At 41.9% G+C, this 15,742-nt stretch overlaps 1 protein-coding gene across 1 annotated transcript; it reads right to left on the reverse strand.

The window, feature by feature from the left end:
- Positions 1-820: 820 nt before the first annotated feature.
- On the reverse strand, positions 821-12,695 carry LOC134587179 (uncharacterized). The gene is made up of 9 exons (XM_063443372.1): positions 12,605-12,695; positions 9,346-9,924; positions 8,884-8,962; positions 7,146-7,264; positions 4,583-4,684; positions 3,499-3,731; positions 3,350-3,413; positions 2,733-2,789; positions 821-1,133 (listed from the first exon to the last, which is right to left on the reverse strand). The coding sequence occupies exons 2-9, from the start codon at positions 9,919-9,921 to the stop codon at positions 945-947; spliced, it is 1,419 nt and encodes a 472-aa protein (XP_063299442.1). The 5' UTR covers positions 9,922-9,924; positions 12,605-12,695; the 3' UTR covers positions 821-944.
- Between the last annotated feature and the right edge of the window lie 3,047 nt (positions 12,696-15,742).

Here is a 15,742-nt window from a genome sequence, read left to right on the forward strand (position 1 = left end):
CTCATTACTGCTTATTGATGTGGTTATGGTACCAAGAACTTACAGGTCACTTCATGATAAGAAATATACAAATTCTCAATATGATGATTCATTAGTGTTAACTAGCTCTATCATTCATAATTTTACTGGCAGTTTTACCTGTTGCTGAGCTCAGACACTACAGAAGGCAGATAATGGCTAGAAATGGTTGTCAAGAGTATTGGCAATCAACCCAATATCCTTGAAATTCTGGGCTGAGAACATATTTGATGGAATCATGCGTGTCTTAAGATTAACTGACCAATGTGCCCAAAATGTCCGCATTATTTTTATAATACAGGATAAAACTTTTTTTTTTTAAACTACCACAAATGACTTGGTAATGGTCCAAAAGTTACCATGTCACATGGTGCCTATGTCACAGGCAATTTAAGATTACAGAAAAGTGTGCATATTTATCATGTCATTTTACCCAATTCCCCTTAGAAAGTGAGTTAATTTGAGGCGGCCCTCAGCATCTTTTTTCCTTTTATAAATACTACTTCACATAAACCAATGGTGATCCCTTTGTAACAGCTATTGCTATACTCATTTGCAACTTTAGATTATCCATCAAAAAGAGCTAACATCTTTGTGAAACCGGTTTAACTATTTCAGCCTTCAGGAGTAAACTGTACTTAATGTGAATGTGACGTGAATGTGTCAATTAAGTGTTAATTTGAAATGTTTAAGACCGTTATATTTACAGACTTGTGACAGTATGAGATCCATAACAGAGGCATATGGTTTCAGAATGTGTGCTACTTGACCATGCTTCATAGTGGCATATATTAACTATAGCTCAACTAGCATGTGCTTTGTTGTACATGACCGAACACATTTAATAGATTAGCATTATAAAATATTAACATGAAACTTTATAACCAGATATTTTAACATGATGAATTCAGAATTAAACATCCCCATTACAAGTTCTCTTTTATCCTCTGTAATAGTCTTTCCCTTTCTAAGTAAAGGTATTTTCGGCGTACAACTCGCTGAAGTCGGCGGTCCATTCGCTCTTGCTCAGCTTCTGTCAGACTGTGGTTTCCCTCCGAGTCGTAAGTGTGTTTCATGCAGCTTTGAATTTGTTCACTTTTCTTTTGCAAATGTTCCTGGTGCAATAAAATATATAAAACATTAAACTACAAGAAATAACATTTAAAAAAAATAATCTTGCTATCTGAACTTGCATGGTTTAAACTAAGTACACAGTGTGCTCACTAACGCCATATTGTGTGTTAAGGGATTCAGCTATGTAGAACCCACTGTACATTAACAACGTATTCATCTATACAATGTGCTAGCAAAATGAGAGCTTGTTAAATATTTATAAGATGGACGGTTAAATAAAGTTTCTGATTTCAGCTCTGGTTGCGAAGCTAGCTCCAGTGAAGGTTCAGATGAGCATGGCCCTAACTGGCACCCTGGGCAAGCTAGACAGAATAGCACTACTGGGGAGTCTGTCAGATACACTTACATGCATATAATTACTCTTGATGCCACGCCAGAAGAAAAATAAAGTGCTTTGACTTATCATGGGATTATAGGCAAGAGGTTGCCCTTTAAGGGTGGCTAGTACTGTAAATTGTTCATGGGCAGAACATGTGAAGCAAAAACTTCATCACTAACTTGGAACATTCCTATCAATACAGAGACTGTGTCATCCAGTGTGCAGCCATTACCTAGGCTGTAACTGCATTGTGCACAACAGAATAATCCAAGCGACGATGAGAATATAAAATAGAACAATTGTGCCACCTGCTAGCTATTTTCCAAAAAAAAAAAAATATATATAGATATATATTTTTTTAAATAAACTGACAATTGCCAAAATTGAATTATTAGAAATAGGATGCAACGAAAAAAAAAAGTCCTTATTACTGCTAAATCAAAACTGAAGCTATGTAGTACAGAATAAATTTACATTTTAGTGACAGCCTGGTCTGCATGTTTTGATTTTCATACATTTATTCAAATTGGGATGAGATTTCACAGACAGCCTCAGAGAACTAACCGAAGAAGCGTGGTTAATGTAACATCTACAGGGTATATTTACAGTGAATTGAAAACCCCCCATTGCAATTTTTAGATCAGAATATCTGCATTGGGGAGGAAAAGAAAAACTAGCCTACCAATCCAGCTGCTATCGTTCCCTAAAATATCCAACTCCGGTGCCAATTCTACACCATTTGCATTTCAGTAAATAAAAGTCCTATGAATAACACCAGTGCCACAGGACAGCTATACAGAGAAGCCTATGCCCACAATAACTACCATGGTGGATGCATCATTTGAATCACACATGGGAGATGCTGCATGAGTTTTTATCATTACATTGTAGTGCTGAAGGCACCTATAGCAGATGAGATGTCAGTTTTTGCCATTATTTGCTTTATAGAGCGCTGTTACTAATCCAGAATGGCAGTCAGAGTAGGGTTTCTAGTTGTTTTAATGGCAGACAGTATTAAAATCTAAATATATTTTTTTATTATTAAAAAAAATAAAAAAAGTCTTACATGGGTATTATTGGAACACCATATAGCAGTATGGTGTAACTACATCACCATATTTTAGTCCATCATAACAGTTTATAAAAGTATCTGAATTTTGGAGACCCTTCATTTATTTTAACTTCAGGTATACAAGCCATTAATACCAGACCTCAAAAATGTTTAGAAATAAAAAAAATATATTTAAAAACCAAAGCTTACCTCTGCAACCTCTTTCTGTGTAGTTTCTACTTGCTGCTGGAGAACAATTACTTCTTCCTAGCAAATTGAAGAAACTAATTACTAAAGACAGCACTTCACCCAATCAGGAAGATAATGGCAAGATAAAGGAATAATGCAACATTAAATAACAAAAACATTGTATTCACATTTTTCAAATGTATTCAGTAGTTTCTTGTAAGAAGTTTAATCATATTCAGCAGATTTGTATATACATGTGTTTATATATATATATACACACACACACACACACACACATACATACACACACACTCTACAAATAATACTTCATCTAAATAATCCAGTTATTTTATTTTGACCAAGCACGTACGTGTGAAAATAGCTTTCTAGATCAATAAAAATCTGGCACTCTACCTTAATTTGCTCAATAACTGTCATTAACCACCCGGGTGTTTCCCAGCACTGTATTAAGCAAAAAAGAAAAGAGCACTCTCTGGGATTCTTCAATGTTCGACTCTCTTGGTCTTTATCAAGATTGATGGTGTTACTCTAAAATATATGGTGGAAATCCCAGAGTGTGTATGTGTATAAACCTATAGCATGTGGAATATGATACTTTAACTTGTTGAAATTCTTACCTGCAACTGCTGTACTCTGTGTTCAGCCTCCTTCACACGCTGGTTACAAGATTCAACCCTTACACTGAAACATTAAAAAGAACGTCATCTATTGGCCCAAACCCTTGGCTAGGTATTTTAACATAGCACCCAATGGTTTAGTAAGCTACCTCATATCCTCCTGTACATGATTTGCAGGGTTGGGAGCCTCTAGTTTCCTCCTGGTCAGTTCTTCCTGAGCATTGAATAGCTGGTTTCGTTCATCCTCCAGCACATGCCGAATGGACACTGGGTTTAACCTCTTCAGGACATCATTATCAGATAATGAACTCACAGAAGAGGGGTTCTGGGTCCTACACAAGAACGCTCTTCCAAGCTGCACAGTGCACTCATAGGAATGTCTCTGCAAAACACACCCCGATATGGACCATTTAATGCCAACATATAGACTGAATATGCAGATTAAAATTAGATAAGAGAATGTTACTGCTTCCACATTTATCAAGAGTAACAAACAGTACAACTTTCACAGGTTTAACAGTTTGCTTTTTAATGATTTATGAGAGGATGGATATTTATTAAGCACCAACATGATTACTCAGCACTATAACTAACACACACGATAATCATCAGGAATTCAGATTGAATGCAAGGTGAATTTCACAATTTAAACCAAACTAGCTGAACTGGAAGCATAGCAAACTCGGAGAATTTTACCGAATTCAGGAACTTTGGCCCAATATTTAAATTCACTTTTGATGCTCAGATTAGTAAATAATGTGACAAGAGCCCTGTTAAACTAAGCTTGCAGGAAGTCCGGTATGAATACACATAGCAACATACAGGATGTCCAGGGTGATTACTATTTAGATAAATTTTTAGGTGTAAACTCTTTATTAATGTGATGATAGGACGACTCACTATATAAAGGTATCCTCCCATCTCCTAACATAAAAAGTAAAGATTTGCCAATTGATCCCAACACACTGGGCCTACAGAAAGGTGCCAGGTAACCCACTGACAGCATGACACCCAGATGACAATATATGCCAAACATTTGTTCTGCACTTTGCTGGCACATATATGAGGCCTACTTCATTGTTCTCCAAAGTGGCCTGCAAAGTGAAAGTCTTCTATAGGACACCCATCTACTATACATTTTCCTTTCAGGACTCATGTACATTGCTCAAAACAAACCAAGTGCTACTTCCTTTGACTTGCTGCAGCTAAAAGATACCCCATTCGTATTCTTACCATTCCCTGAATATCATTTTCAATTTTTTCCTTTCTAGCAACGGCTAATTCCTTTTCTCGATTTGAAGTAATCCGTTCTTTTCTCAGGGACAGCAATTCATCCTGGCAAGAAGGAAGGTAAGGTAATTAAACAAAACAGGGTGTTAAAAATAGGTATTTTAAGAAATTAATTTTGGCTATATAATATTTTTTGGTTTACCGTTTATGCCTTCAATAGATGCAAAACTGAAAATTGTGTATCTTAGATCAAACTGTCTGGTGGTGGTGACCAATCTTAACTCTTTAATTTTTACTAACTTGTTATTTTATGCTGTATTTTGAAGTCACTTGTAATAAATTGAAGACTCAATATCAAAATTTAGTACAAATGTCCTAGTTTGAAAGAATTCTCCAATTCAGCTACAATAATTTAGTCTAGTGATACAGTCAAATAGTTTGTCTGTTTCAGCCTAAATTCTTCTGTTTGGTATTCAGTTTCATACACACTGGCAGTAAAAAAAAAATATATAAAAAGGGGCCACAGAAATATACTAAAAACAACTGGTAAATAATTTGGCACACACTTAGGTGTCCATAGAAATGTTGCTACTCTAAGAATGACCAAAAGCACAAGTAGAGCGAGAATTTATATTCTTGAATTTGTATCTACTTTGAGGTCAATAACAGAGAGCCTCCTGCCCCAAAGTCATCTATTTCAGTCAGCATTATCTGTAAATATGTAATCAATTTGGGCAGAGATCCAGATAGGATAAGCCATTTAATCTTCAATGAATGCACAAGATTCATATTTCCTAGATGACCTAAGGACCCTGCTTGAAAAGGTTGCCATGATTACATTTACTATGTAATATAAAAAAATACTTTTTTTGCATTTAATAAAACAACGACAAAACCTCCTATTCCAAGCACTACCCGTTAGGGTCACCAAAGGAGATTTAGCCGACATCCAGAAAGCGATAGACGAGTTTATATGGCAGGGAAAGAGACCCCGGATAGCCAGGGCAGTACTATACAACCCCAAGTGGAGGGGAGGACTGGGATTGCCTCACCTATACCACTATTATCTTGCAACGCAAATAGCACACCCCTGCCGGCCACCACCAATGGGTGGACATAGAAACGGCCCTGATGGGCGAGGACCCACCACAACGCTTAATATGGACCCCCAAAAAATGCAGGGTGCTCCTTAAAACCACTTGCCCAGCAATCCTAAACTCGATAGACGTATGGGACAAAACTGCCATAAAACAACAGCTCATGAATAATCCCTCTCCCATGACACCGGTACTGCGCAACAGAGCGTTCCCACCGGGATTACGCACAAAAGCCTTTAAAGGCATAGAGGCCACGGGGATAAGGAGATACACACACCTGTACCAAGACAATCAGGTAATTACCTATGACTATCTCAAGACCCTAGCACCCCTGACGACCCGCGACTTTTTTCGCTATATTCAAATCCGAGATTTCGCCCATACCACGGAGGTTAAGACAGCAATCTCCAAACAAATAACCTTTTTCGAACGCATGTGTCTTAACGAACGAATGCCCACGAAACTGATCACAACTCTATACAACCACATTGGTGGGGAGTCAGGGGAATGGGGTACACTAACTTACACAGACAAGTGGGAAACTGATCTGGGCGAGAAGCTGGAGGGGGAGGAGTGGCGAGACATATGGGAAGCAAGCTCCAAGGTATCCATATGCACCACACTACAGGAACAAATGTACAAAATTCTATTCCGATGGTACACCACCCCAACAAAACAATGCCACATGGGACTGAGCCCCTCGGACACATGTTGGAGACTGTGTGGGGAAAAAGGCACATACATCCACATGTGGTGGCAATGCCCCAAAGCAAAAACTTACTGGAAAGAGGTGACAGAATTGAATTCACGCATCCTACAGAAAAAGCTGACGGCAGACCCATGGGCTTGTCTCCTATCCAGGCCGACAGACGGGCTTGACAAGTATAGCCAGAGACTCTTAAACCTACTAAACCTGGCAGCACGTAGGGCTCTAGCGCAACACTGGATCAAGTCAGAAACCCCACCTATTACGCTAGTACAGACGAAAATCAGAGACAACTGTCTGATGGACAGATTAACGGCCCAGGTGCGAAACACCACAACCACTTACCAAAAAGTATGGGCATTGTGGGAACAATTCGACACCTGACTGCTGGGGGAAACCCAGACCGCAGAGGCAGGACCAACACAGAGACAAAATATAACACAACGCAGAAGGGTACAATACGAAACTAACACAGCCGACGCATACATACAGCAACACGCAAAACGGATCACTTATCCTCATACAACAATAATACGTGACATATGTTTATTACATTTATTATGCTTATTTTTTGTATGTCTTTTATGCATGATATACATGTTACGAAAAAAAAAAAAAAAAAATCAGACGGTTACCAAGACACCATCGGGCTTCTGCGCAAGCCACACAATGCATACCGGTCGCAATGTAACTGTCATCACCAAAATAAAGAATTGACAAAAAAAAAAAAAAAACAACGACAAAAATAAATAAATATTGCTACCTTCAACAGTTTTGTCCTTTCCATGTTTTCCATGTGTTTAAGAAACTCTAGGTCTTCTTTTCGGCATTCATAGCCTGGCAAATTCCTCAGTACACCAGAAACACGTAGCGGGTTTAAACCTGATTGACAAGAGAAACAGACCAGATATAAAAGGAAGTATTGGATTGGCTGAGAGCATCAAAACTGATTATCTCAGCCAAGAAGGCAGGGCAGCTGCGGTGGCGGCTGAAATGGTAAATATTTTTATTTCTTTCAGTTAGGAGAGACCCATGAATCTAAATGGTCATTACAACTCTATAACATTAGGAATACATGCCTAACACTACAGTGTTCCTTTAAGAAACTAGAAAGGAATGCACACAGTTGAAATTTTTTAGAGGATTGACTTGTTAGAACTGTAACCCTTGTCCTAAAATTATACATTTTTATTTTATATAAATCCTAAGTCTTGCACTAATTGACAGGCCTAAAGCTTACTTGCCACAATTAGCCAGGTGGGTCCATGGCACACTCACCAGGGATGAATTCATACTCGCTAATGGCTAGTCAGTGAGTGGTATTGTTAAACCATGTCATTACTATGCTAGTAAATGCTTGATCACTGTTTTAAAGGAACACTATAGTGATAGGAATAGAAATATGTATTCTCGTCACCAGTTATGAAAGCACTATTTAAAGGGACACTCCAGGCACCCAGACCACTTCTGCTCATTGGAGTGGTTTGGGTGCCAACTCCCACTACCCTTAACCCTGCAACTGTAATTATTGCAGTTTTTTTAAAACTGCAATATTTACCTTGCAGGGTTAAGTCCTCCCCTAGTGGCTGTCTATTAGACAGCCACTAGAGGACACTTCCTGCTTCATAGCACAGGTTTTCTGTGCTAGAGCGTCGCTGGACGTCCTCACGCTGTGTGAGGACCTCCAGCGTCGCTCTATTCCCCATAGGGAAGCATTGAAATTCATTTTCAATGCTTTCCTATGGGGTGCGCTAATGCGCATTAGGTCTCCTCGGCCGGCGGGCGAGATCAGTCTCGCCCACCGGCCGACGTAACCAGAAGGAGGAGCGGCGGGGGAGGAGGAAGCAGCGACGTGGGACCTGTCGCTGCCCCTGGTAAGTGACTGAAGGGGTTTTCACCCCTTCAGCAACTGGGGATTGGGGGGTGGGAGGGAGAGGGACCCTCCAGTGCCAGGAAAACGGATTGTTTTCCTGGCACTGGAGTTTCCCTTTAAGTCCCCTGAAAGCTTTTAAAATGGTGTGTTTATGCACATTTATCCCAGAACCGCATGGGTCTGTGGTGGCTGACTCCACCCACTTGGCTGAGATGATCAAAATTGACACTCAGCCAATGCAATGCTCTCTCATAGGAAAGCATGGAGAGTACATGTGCGGCAAACCAACACGCTGCGCCAATTAGCATCTCCTCATAGAAATGCTTTAAAATCAATTCATCTCTATGAGGAAAGTTCAGCCCCTACATGCAGAGCATGGAGAAGCTGAACGTCAGCGCTGCACACAGGAAGCAGCTCTAGTCTGTGACTGCCACTAGAGGTGACCTTCGGCAGTAATGTAAACACTACCTTTTCTCTAAAAAGACAGTGTTTGCATTAAAATGCCTGCATGGACATACACCAGAACAACTACATTAAGCTGTAGTTGTTCTGGTGAACATAGTGTCCCTTTAAAACAAGATATTTCACTTTATATTACATTGTGTGATATTTTAGAGAAAATACTTACCCTTAACAGGCAATTCGCTTATTCTTCGGTTAAAATGTACTGATTTTCTGAAACCTCTGACTCCTTCAGTTGTACATCCCTGTAAAACATGAAACACACCTTGAAATGTGCATCTTCCAAGTAACCCGGTCACTGAAAAAAATAGTACCCTGTCACAAACGTGGGATATTGGCCCAGCCGAGACAGTGGGGAGTGTGGAAGTGAAATGGTTAATGACACCAAACCCCTGGTTGCTAAATTAACCCCTGCAATATCGTTAGATTGATTAAAGGTAGGGCCTCCCTTCCTTGTTTCTTATACCAGTAGAGCTCTCCCGATGTTAGTTTCCTCTTGTGGGATTCTATACATCACTTTCTCTTGCAAATTTTGAAGGGTCACCCCATATTAGGTGGTTACAGTGGTGCAGCTCACGAGGGGGGGAGGAAAATTTTTTTATAGAAATAACTGTCAGGTCATACTCACTTCATTCATATGGTTCTTAACCTCAGACTTCATACACCCTTGCTCCTTCGCACATAGCTCAGAATCCCGTCTTGTGACCTCTCTTGGCCTATCGATGTCTTGGACTGCCTTGGTTTTTGTTTTGTTCACAGAACGATCACAGGTCATTGGAGTCATTTTTTGTCCAATACAGTTGGATGTTGCTTCATGATCATTTGAGAACACAACCGTACGGTCAAGCTGCTTGCCCGAAGGAACCCTATTATCAGTGTCCTTATAGGCATTCTGAGTTAGTGTCCTGTACAAGTTCTCAAATGAAATATTTCCAGCTACATTTGGCTCAAAGACTTGAGAGGGCAACAGAGGTAATACCCCTGGGCCTGGGGTTCGATGTAGTTGCCGCCCAGTGTGCAAGATATTCCCAGGAGAAGGGTACATGGACAACTTTGCTTTTTGTTTCACTTTAGTAGAATGGTTATCAAGCTCATTTTCTTTCCCTGTGCTTTTTTGCTCCGTGAGTTGTTTGATAAATTGAGTAGCTGATTTCTCATCCAGAACGGTTTGAGAATCTTTCGGCTCTTTTACCTGTATAGACATTGCCTGCAGGAAACGAGGAAGACTGTTTTAAAGCACAGAAATTTGCACACACAAAAAATAAATAAATTAAATTAAAAAATTTAAAAAAAAAAAACACACCACATCTGTCCAGTAACTACCAGAAATAAATACACTAATAAAGCATTAGCGATAGCAACCTGTGCAGTTTAAGAAAAAAAAGAAAATGTACTAGCAAACCAAAACTGAACTCCACACTGCAAGCGCTCCTCTACCATTGCAGTCATTATTTCAGAAGCTGTGTTTTGACTATCCATTGCTTTATTTGTCGTCACCATGCGGTGTGTGAAGACGCTGAACGCAAGAAGGAAGTGTCTCTAGTATCTGACAGCTGCTATAGGCGTGTTTCAGACAAATGTAATCAATGCAGTTTGTCAGGCTTACATTGTCCTGGTAAAAGAGACAACATCTAGGCACCAAAACCACTACATTAAGGTGCTCAGAGGGTCCATTTAGTTATATTTACATTATTGGAGATAATGTGTCCTATGGCATAAGTCACCTAAGTTCTTTGGGTTCTCGTGCAGTTCAGTATATTACTGTATCATCAGCAGAAAGGTAAAAATGTATTATTGAAGGACTATCATGGAACACAAGGTAATGAACTCAAGATGTGTGAGAAGTAAAGTAAATCAGGACTTTGTAATACAAGAAAATGGTTTACTGCTTAGAAGAGAAACATTTGCAGTGACTATCTTTAGAACAAAACAAAAATCAGTGGTTCGTTTTATACAGCCTTTCTGGTACCCAACCTCAGTATGAGAAAGCAATTAGAACTCTGTCCTTACACTTCAGAACCTCATTTCGGAAGAGATTTTTAGTACATATCATGTGGGGAGTTTTAGACCCTCTGGAAATATGGACAAGGACTATAAAACAAGGGAATAAAAGTGAGATAACTTCAACAAGGGGCTAATTCACTAGGCCAGGCATGTCCAAAGTCCAGCCCACGGGCCAATTGTGGCCCGCGTTCCGGTTCTGGTTCGCCCTCACGCATGTTCACTTCATCAAATCTGTCCCTCTTTGAAAAAAGTTTGGACACCCCTCGTCTAAACATACAGGTAACGTGCAGCCAGGGTAACTATTATTATTATTATTATTATTGCCATTTATATAGCGCCAACAGATTCCGTAGCGCTTTACAATATTTTGAGAGGGGGATGTAACAATAAATAAGACAATTACAAGAAAACTTACAGGAACAATAGGTTGAAGAGGACCCTGCTCAAATGAGCTTACAGTCTATAGGAGGTGGGGTATTAGAAACATTAGGATAGGAAATATCAAGTAGGAGTGAAGCAGAGCTGGAGGAGAGAGCAAGAGACAGGTATGTAAGGGAGAGATTACTCTGGGAGGCCATACGCTTTCCTGAAGAGATGGGTTTTAAGGCCCTTCTTAAATGATTGAAGACTAGGGGAGAGTCTGATGGCAGTAGGCAAGTTATTCCAAAGGAGAGGAGCCGCCCGTGAGAGGTCCTGCAAGCGCGAGTTGGCCGTACGGGTGCGAACTAGAATCTAGATCCCCCCCTTTCAGTGTCGGGGAGGCCTTGTCTGTCAGAGGGGCCAATACTAGGGAGCAATATTTACAACTCAGGACCAGGCCGTGAGCACTCACACTCAGTCAGGGAGCCGGCCATGAGCACTCGGCCACGGAGCCGGCCGTGAGCACTCGGCCACGGAGCCGGCCGTGAGCACTCACACTCAGTCACTGGGCCTGGCCGTGAGCACTCACACTCAGTCACTGGGCCTGGCCGTGAGCACTCACACTCAGTCACTGGGCCTGGCCGTGAGCACTCACACTCAGTCACTGGGCCTGGCCGTGAGCACTCACACTCAGTCACTGGGCCTGGCCGTGAGCACTCACACTCAGTCACTGGGCCTGGCCGTGAGCACTCACACTCAGTCACTGGGCCTGGCCGTGAGCACTCACACTCAGTCACTGGGCCTGGCCGTGAGCACTCACACTCAGTCACTGGGCCTGGCCGTGAGCACTCACACTCAGTCACTGGGCCTGGCCGTGAACACTCACACTCAGTCACTGGGCCTGGCCGTGAACACTCACACTCAGTCACTGGGCCTGGCCGTGAACACTCAGTCACTGGGCCTGGCCGTGAACACTCAGTCACTGGGCCTGGCCGTGAACACTCAGTCACTGGGCCTGGCCGTGAACACTCACACTCAGTCACTGGGCCTGGCCGTGAACACTCACACTCAGTCACTGGGCCTGGCCGTGAACACTCACACTCAGTCACTGGGCCTGGCCGTGAACACTCACACTCAGTCACTGGGCCTGGCCGTGAACACTCACACTCAGTCACTGGGCCTGGCCGTGAACACTCACACTCAGTCACTGGGCCTGGCCGTGAACACTCACACTCAGTCACTGGGCCTGGCCGTGAACACTCACACTCAGTCACTGGGCCTGGCTGTGAACACTCAGTCAGGGAGGTCTGTGAGCACTCACACTCAGTCACGGAGCGGGCTGTGAGCACTCACACTCGGTCAGGGGGCGGGGCCCGGTTACACTCACACTCAGTCGCGGAGCCCGGTTACACTCGGTGATGGATGGGAGCCACGGGGCGGGGCCCGGTTACACTCACACTCAGTCACGGGGCGGGGCCCGGTTACACTCTCACTCAGTCACGGGGCGGGGCCCGGTTGCTTACCGTGTCTGTGCTCCGGTCCTACACGAGCAGCTCCCGTCGTCAGTCGCGGCCGGTCTCAGGTTTAAATGTCGCGCTCCTCCTGCTGTGACTCCCAGAGCTAGTCGGCCTCCCATTGGCTCCCGGTGATGACGTCACGCCGCTCGGTTTGGTGTAGTTGTCCTTCGCGCGCCCTCTGCTGGCGGTATGTCCTTCCTGCAATGTGGGACTGCAAGCAGGTGGTGGACTATAACACCCAGCTATGGGGGACTGCTCAGCATCATGGGAATAGTAGTCCACAATGGCTGCCGCGCCAATGGGTTATATAGTCACTGCTATAATACAGTACAGTATGTACAGATAATGGCAAATGAGCCATAGACAGAGTTTGCAGATCATGGGTTTTAATTATTGTGGTCGAAGAATAAAATAAAAAATGTATACATATATATATATTTTTTTTAATTATTGTTTTTTCCCCTGAGCCATAAAACCATACATCAGCTGTAGGACATATTTCAGCAACTAATGCACAGTGGCCCTTTTTTGCAGAACATGTAGTTGCTAATTAGTGCATCTTACAATCTACTTACACTTACTAATCAATTCTGATTCTATCTCAGCCGTAGACTCCACAGGTAAAATTATTAAGAATTAATTCATTTTACGATTACCAGGAATTTTATTTGGACAAATTGCCTAAAATTAATTTTCGCACATCTTCTGCCCACCTGGAATCATCACGTGCTCCTCTCCTGGGCAAAGGAGAATCATTTTTATTTTATTTTTAAGATAATTCTCCCGTTCACACTATATCGGTGGGCCCCTGTATGGGCCTGGAGCACCCGCTCTGAGTAAGGCCCTCCTTCAGCCAGCAAATATGAAAAGATCTCCCTGCATCTCCTCACTTCACTCAAGGGGCATTGTAGTCTACCAATATCCAGTACAGACCACTTAAAGGAGTACCCTCATGACCCCCCAGCTCTTGACCACAGGCGGTGTCTGAGTCAGGGCGCTCTCAAAGTGGTCTGTACCTGATATTGGTGCAGACGATGGCGCTTCCCCACCAGACATCCAGCTCACCTTCTCTGGCCCACCAGGGAAAGTAAGCAGGGATAGGGGAGGTGAAGCATACACCTGTCACAAAAACCTGGCCCAGGGTTCTAGGAGGTGGAATCAATTGCACGTCTAGAGCAGTTATCCTCACTCCGCAAACTAATTAGCATTTTTATGTTACCCATCCCTACACTGCATTGCCATACACCATGGGTGTCCAGAAGGTAGATTACCAGGTGTTCTAAAACTGCCATGGTGCTTTGTGTGCCTTTAGAATGACACTAAGCATCATGGGAGCTGTAGTTCTACAACATGTGGGGATCTACCTTTTGGGCACGCCTGCTATTACACCATTGATTTCATAGGCCTTACTTCTAGAGGATTTGTCAGGTCTGAATGGACTTTTGGGTAATACAAACAGAAGGCAATCCATTGAGGATTTGACCCCAAAAACATTTTTTTGCCATCCCTATACCAAACGCTGCTCACTTCCCTTCAATTCATTGATTAAACCTTGGCTCAAATAAACCACTCTTTCAGTAGATTTATTCACGATTAGAGTGGAGCAAGTTGTGTATTTTTTTTTTTTTTTTTTGTCATACAAATATTGCAAAATATAATAGGATGAATTAATGTAAATAGCCAGGCTTACAAGTCCCCTATTATAAGCTGTTGAGGTGTATAATATAATTTTAAAATGAATAAATACAAGGTGAGGATTAAAATAAGATTTGTTTTAATACGTTTATGCAGATACTGCAAGGGATGAGGGAAGCAACAGAGAAAATTGAGAAGGAATTAAAGAGCTAATAGTCGACCTGTGTAGATTGCTGCCAACTCTGCAATGATGTGTGGATCGCAACTTCCTACTGGTTCACCGTATTTACACACAGGCAATTCACACAATGGAATCAAGTATTGAGTGTTTACTCTCTCGCAGACCTTACTACATTAAAATGGAGGTGGGAAGGACTGATTTACACAACTGACACAGGAAGCCTTATGGAACCACAGGCAGATTAAACATAAGCTATTATTGTGGAAGGCTCTATAATTTTACTTGGAATGAATGAGTTCCACCGCCCGCAATTATACAACACCTGATAACGCACATGGAACCGCACAAGCTGTATATCTGTGTAATATCTGCATGTATTTGTGTGGTGGGGCCTGCGTGCCTACAACTCTTGTCTCCATATCTATAAAAACTCAATTAAAATAAATAAAATAAAGATTTCACAAAAAAGTATTGAGTGTTTGAAAATAAGTGGTAACTCTTTGAAAGATGATGGCACAATCATTTTTCTGTTTTTGTTCCCCACTATTTCGGTGAGCTTATGATAATGGCTACATCAGGGATCTCAAACACTTGTCCCATGGAGGTTGTTGGCCTACAACCTACAGAATTCTCTGAATGCGATCGATTACCAGAAACCCAAGAAGCGTGTAGTTCCACAACAATCAGTTTGAGTGGCCTGGGTAGATGAAGTGCAGCTTCACTTCAAACAGGAAAAGTTACTTCCAGAAACTAGTTAAACAGTTAGAGTGAATAACATCTTGGAGAAGGGGGAACCTCCAATGTTTCTCTGTTTTGTAGCAACTGGATTCTTCCATGATTCCTTGGCTGCAGCAATGCATCTAAACAAATAAGTTACATACATAGACTTGCGCTATCTAAATTGTCTCCATCAGTGCCATATACACCGCTCTGCCAGCAGTAACTACATCATATAGGACGGTTACTGGAAGTCAAAGCGTACGGACCATGATACACAAAGGATGAAGAAACGTATACGATATATTTTTTAGCAAGTTAATGAAATGGCTATGTATCTGTGACTAGAGCCAAGCTGTATACTTTTTCTAAGTCAGCCTTTTTAGCCTTACTTTTACAGTTCGGCATTTAGTGAAGAACCCTGAGAAATGTCTGGTATAACTAGATGATTGATCAGCCTCGTCGACAAACGTGTGGGGTGCACAACTGGGGAACTTTAAATAAACTTCTCTTCTCTGAGAAAAGCTCAACCAAATGGTCACTCATATCTATCTTTATTTTTTTTTGTAAAACTACTTTAAAAATAAAATCTCAAGACACCTTATGGGCAG

Source organism: Pelobates fuscus, chromosome 1 (assembly GCF_036172605.1).
Source record: "Pelobates fuscus isolate aPelFus1 chromosome 1, aPelFus1.pri, whole genome shotgun sequence".
Lineage (NCBI taxonomy): Eukaryota > Metazoa > Chordata > Amphibia > Anura > Pelobatidae > Pelobates > Pelobates fuscus.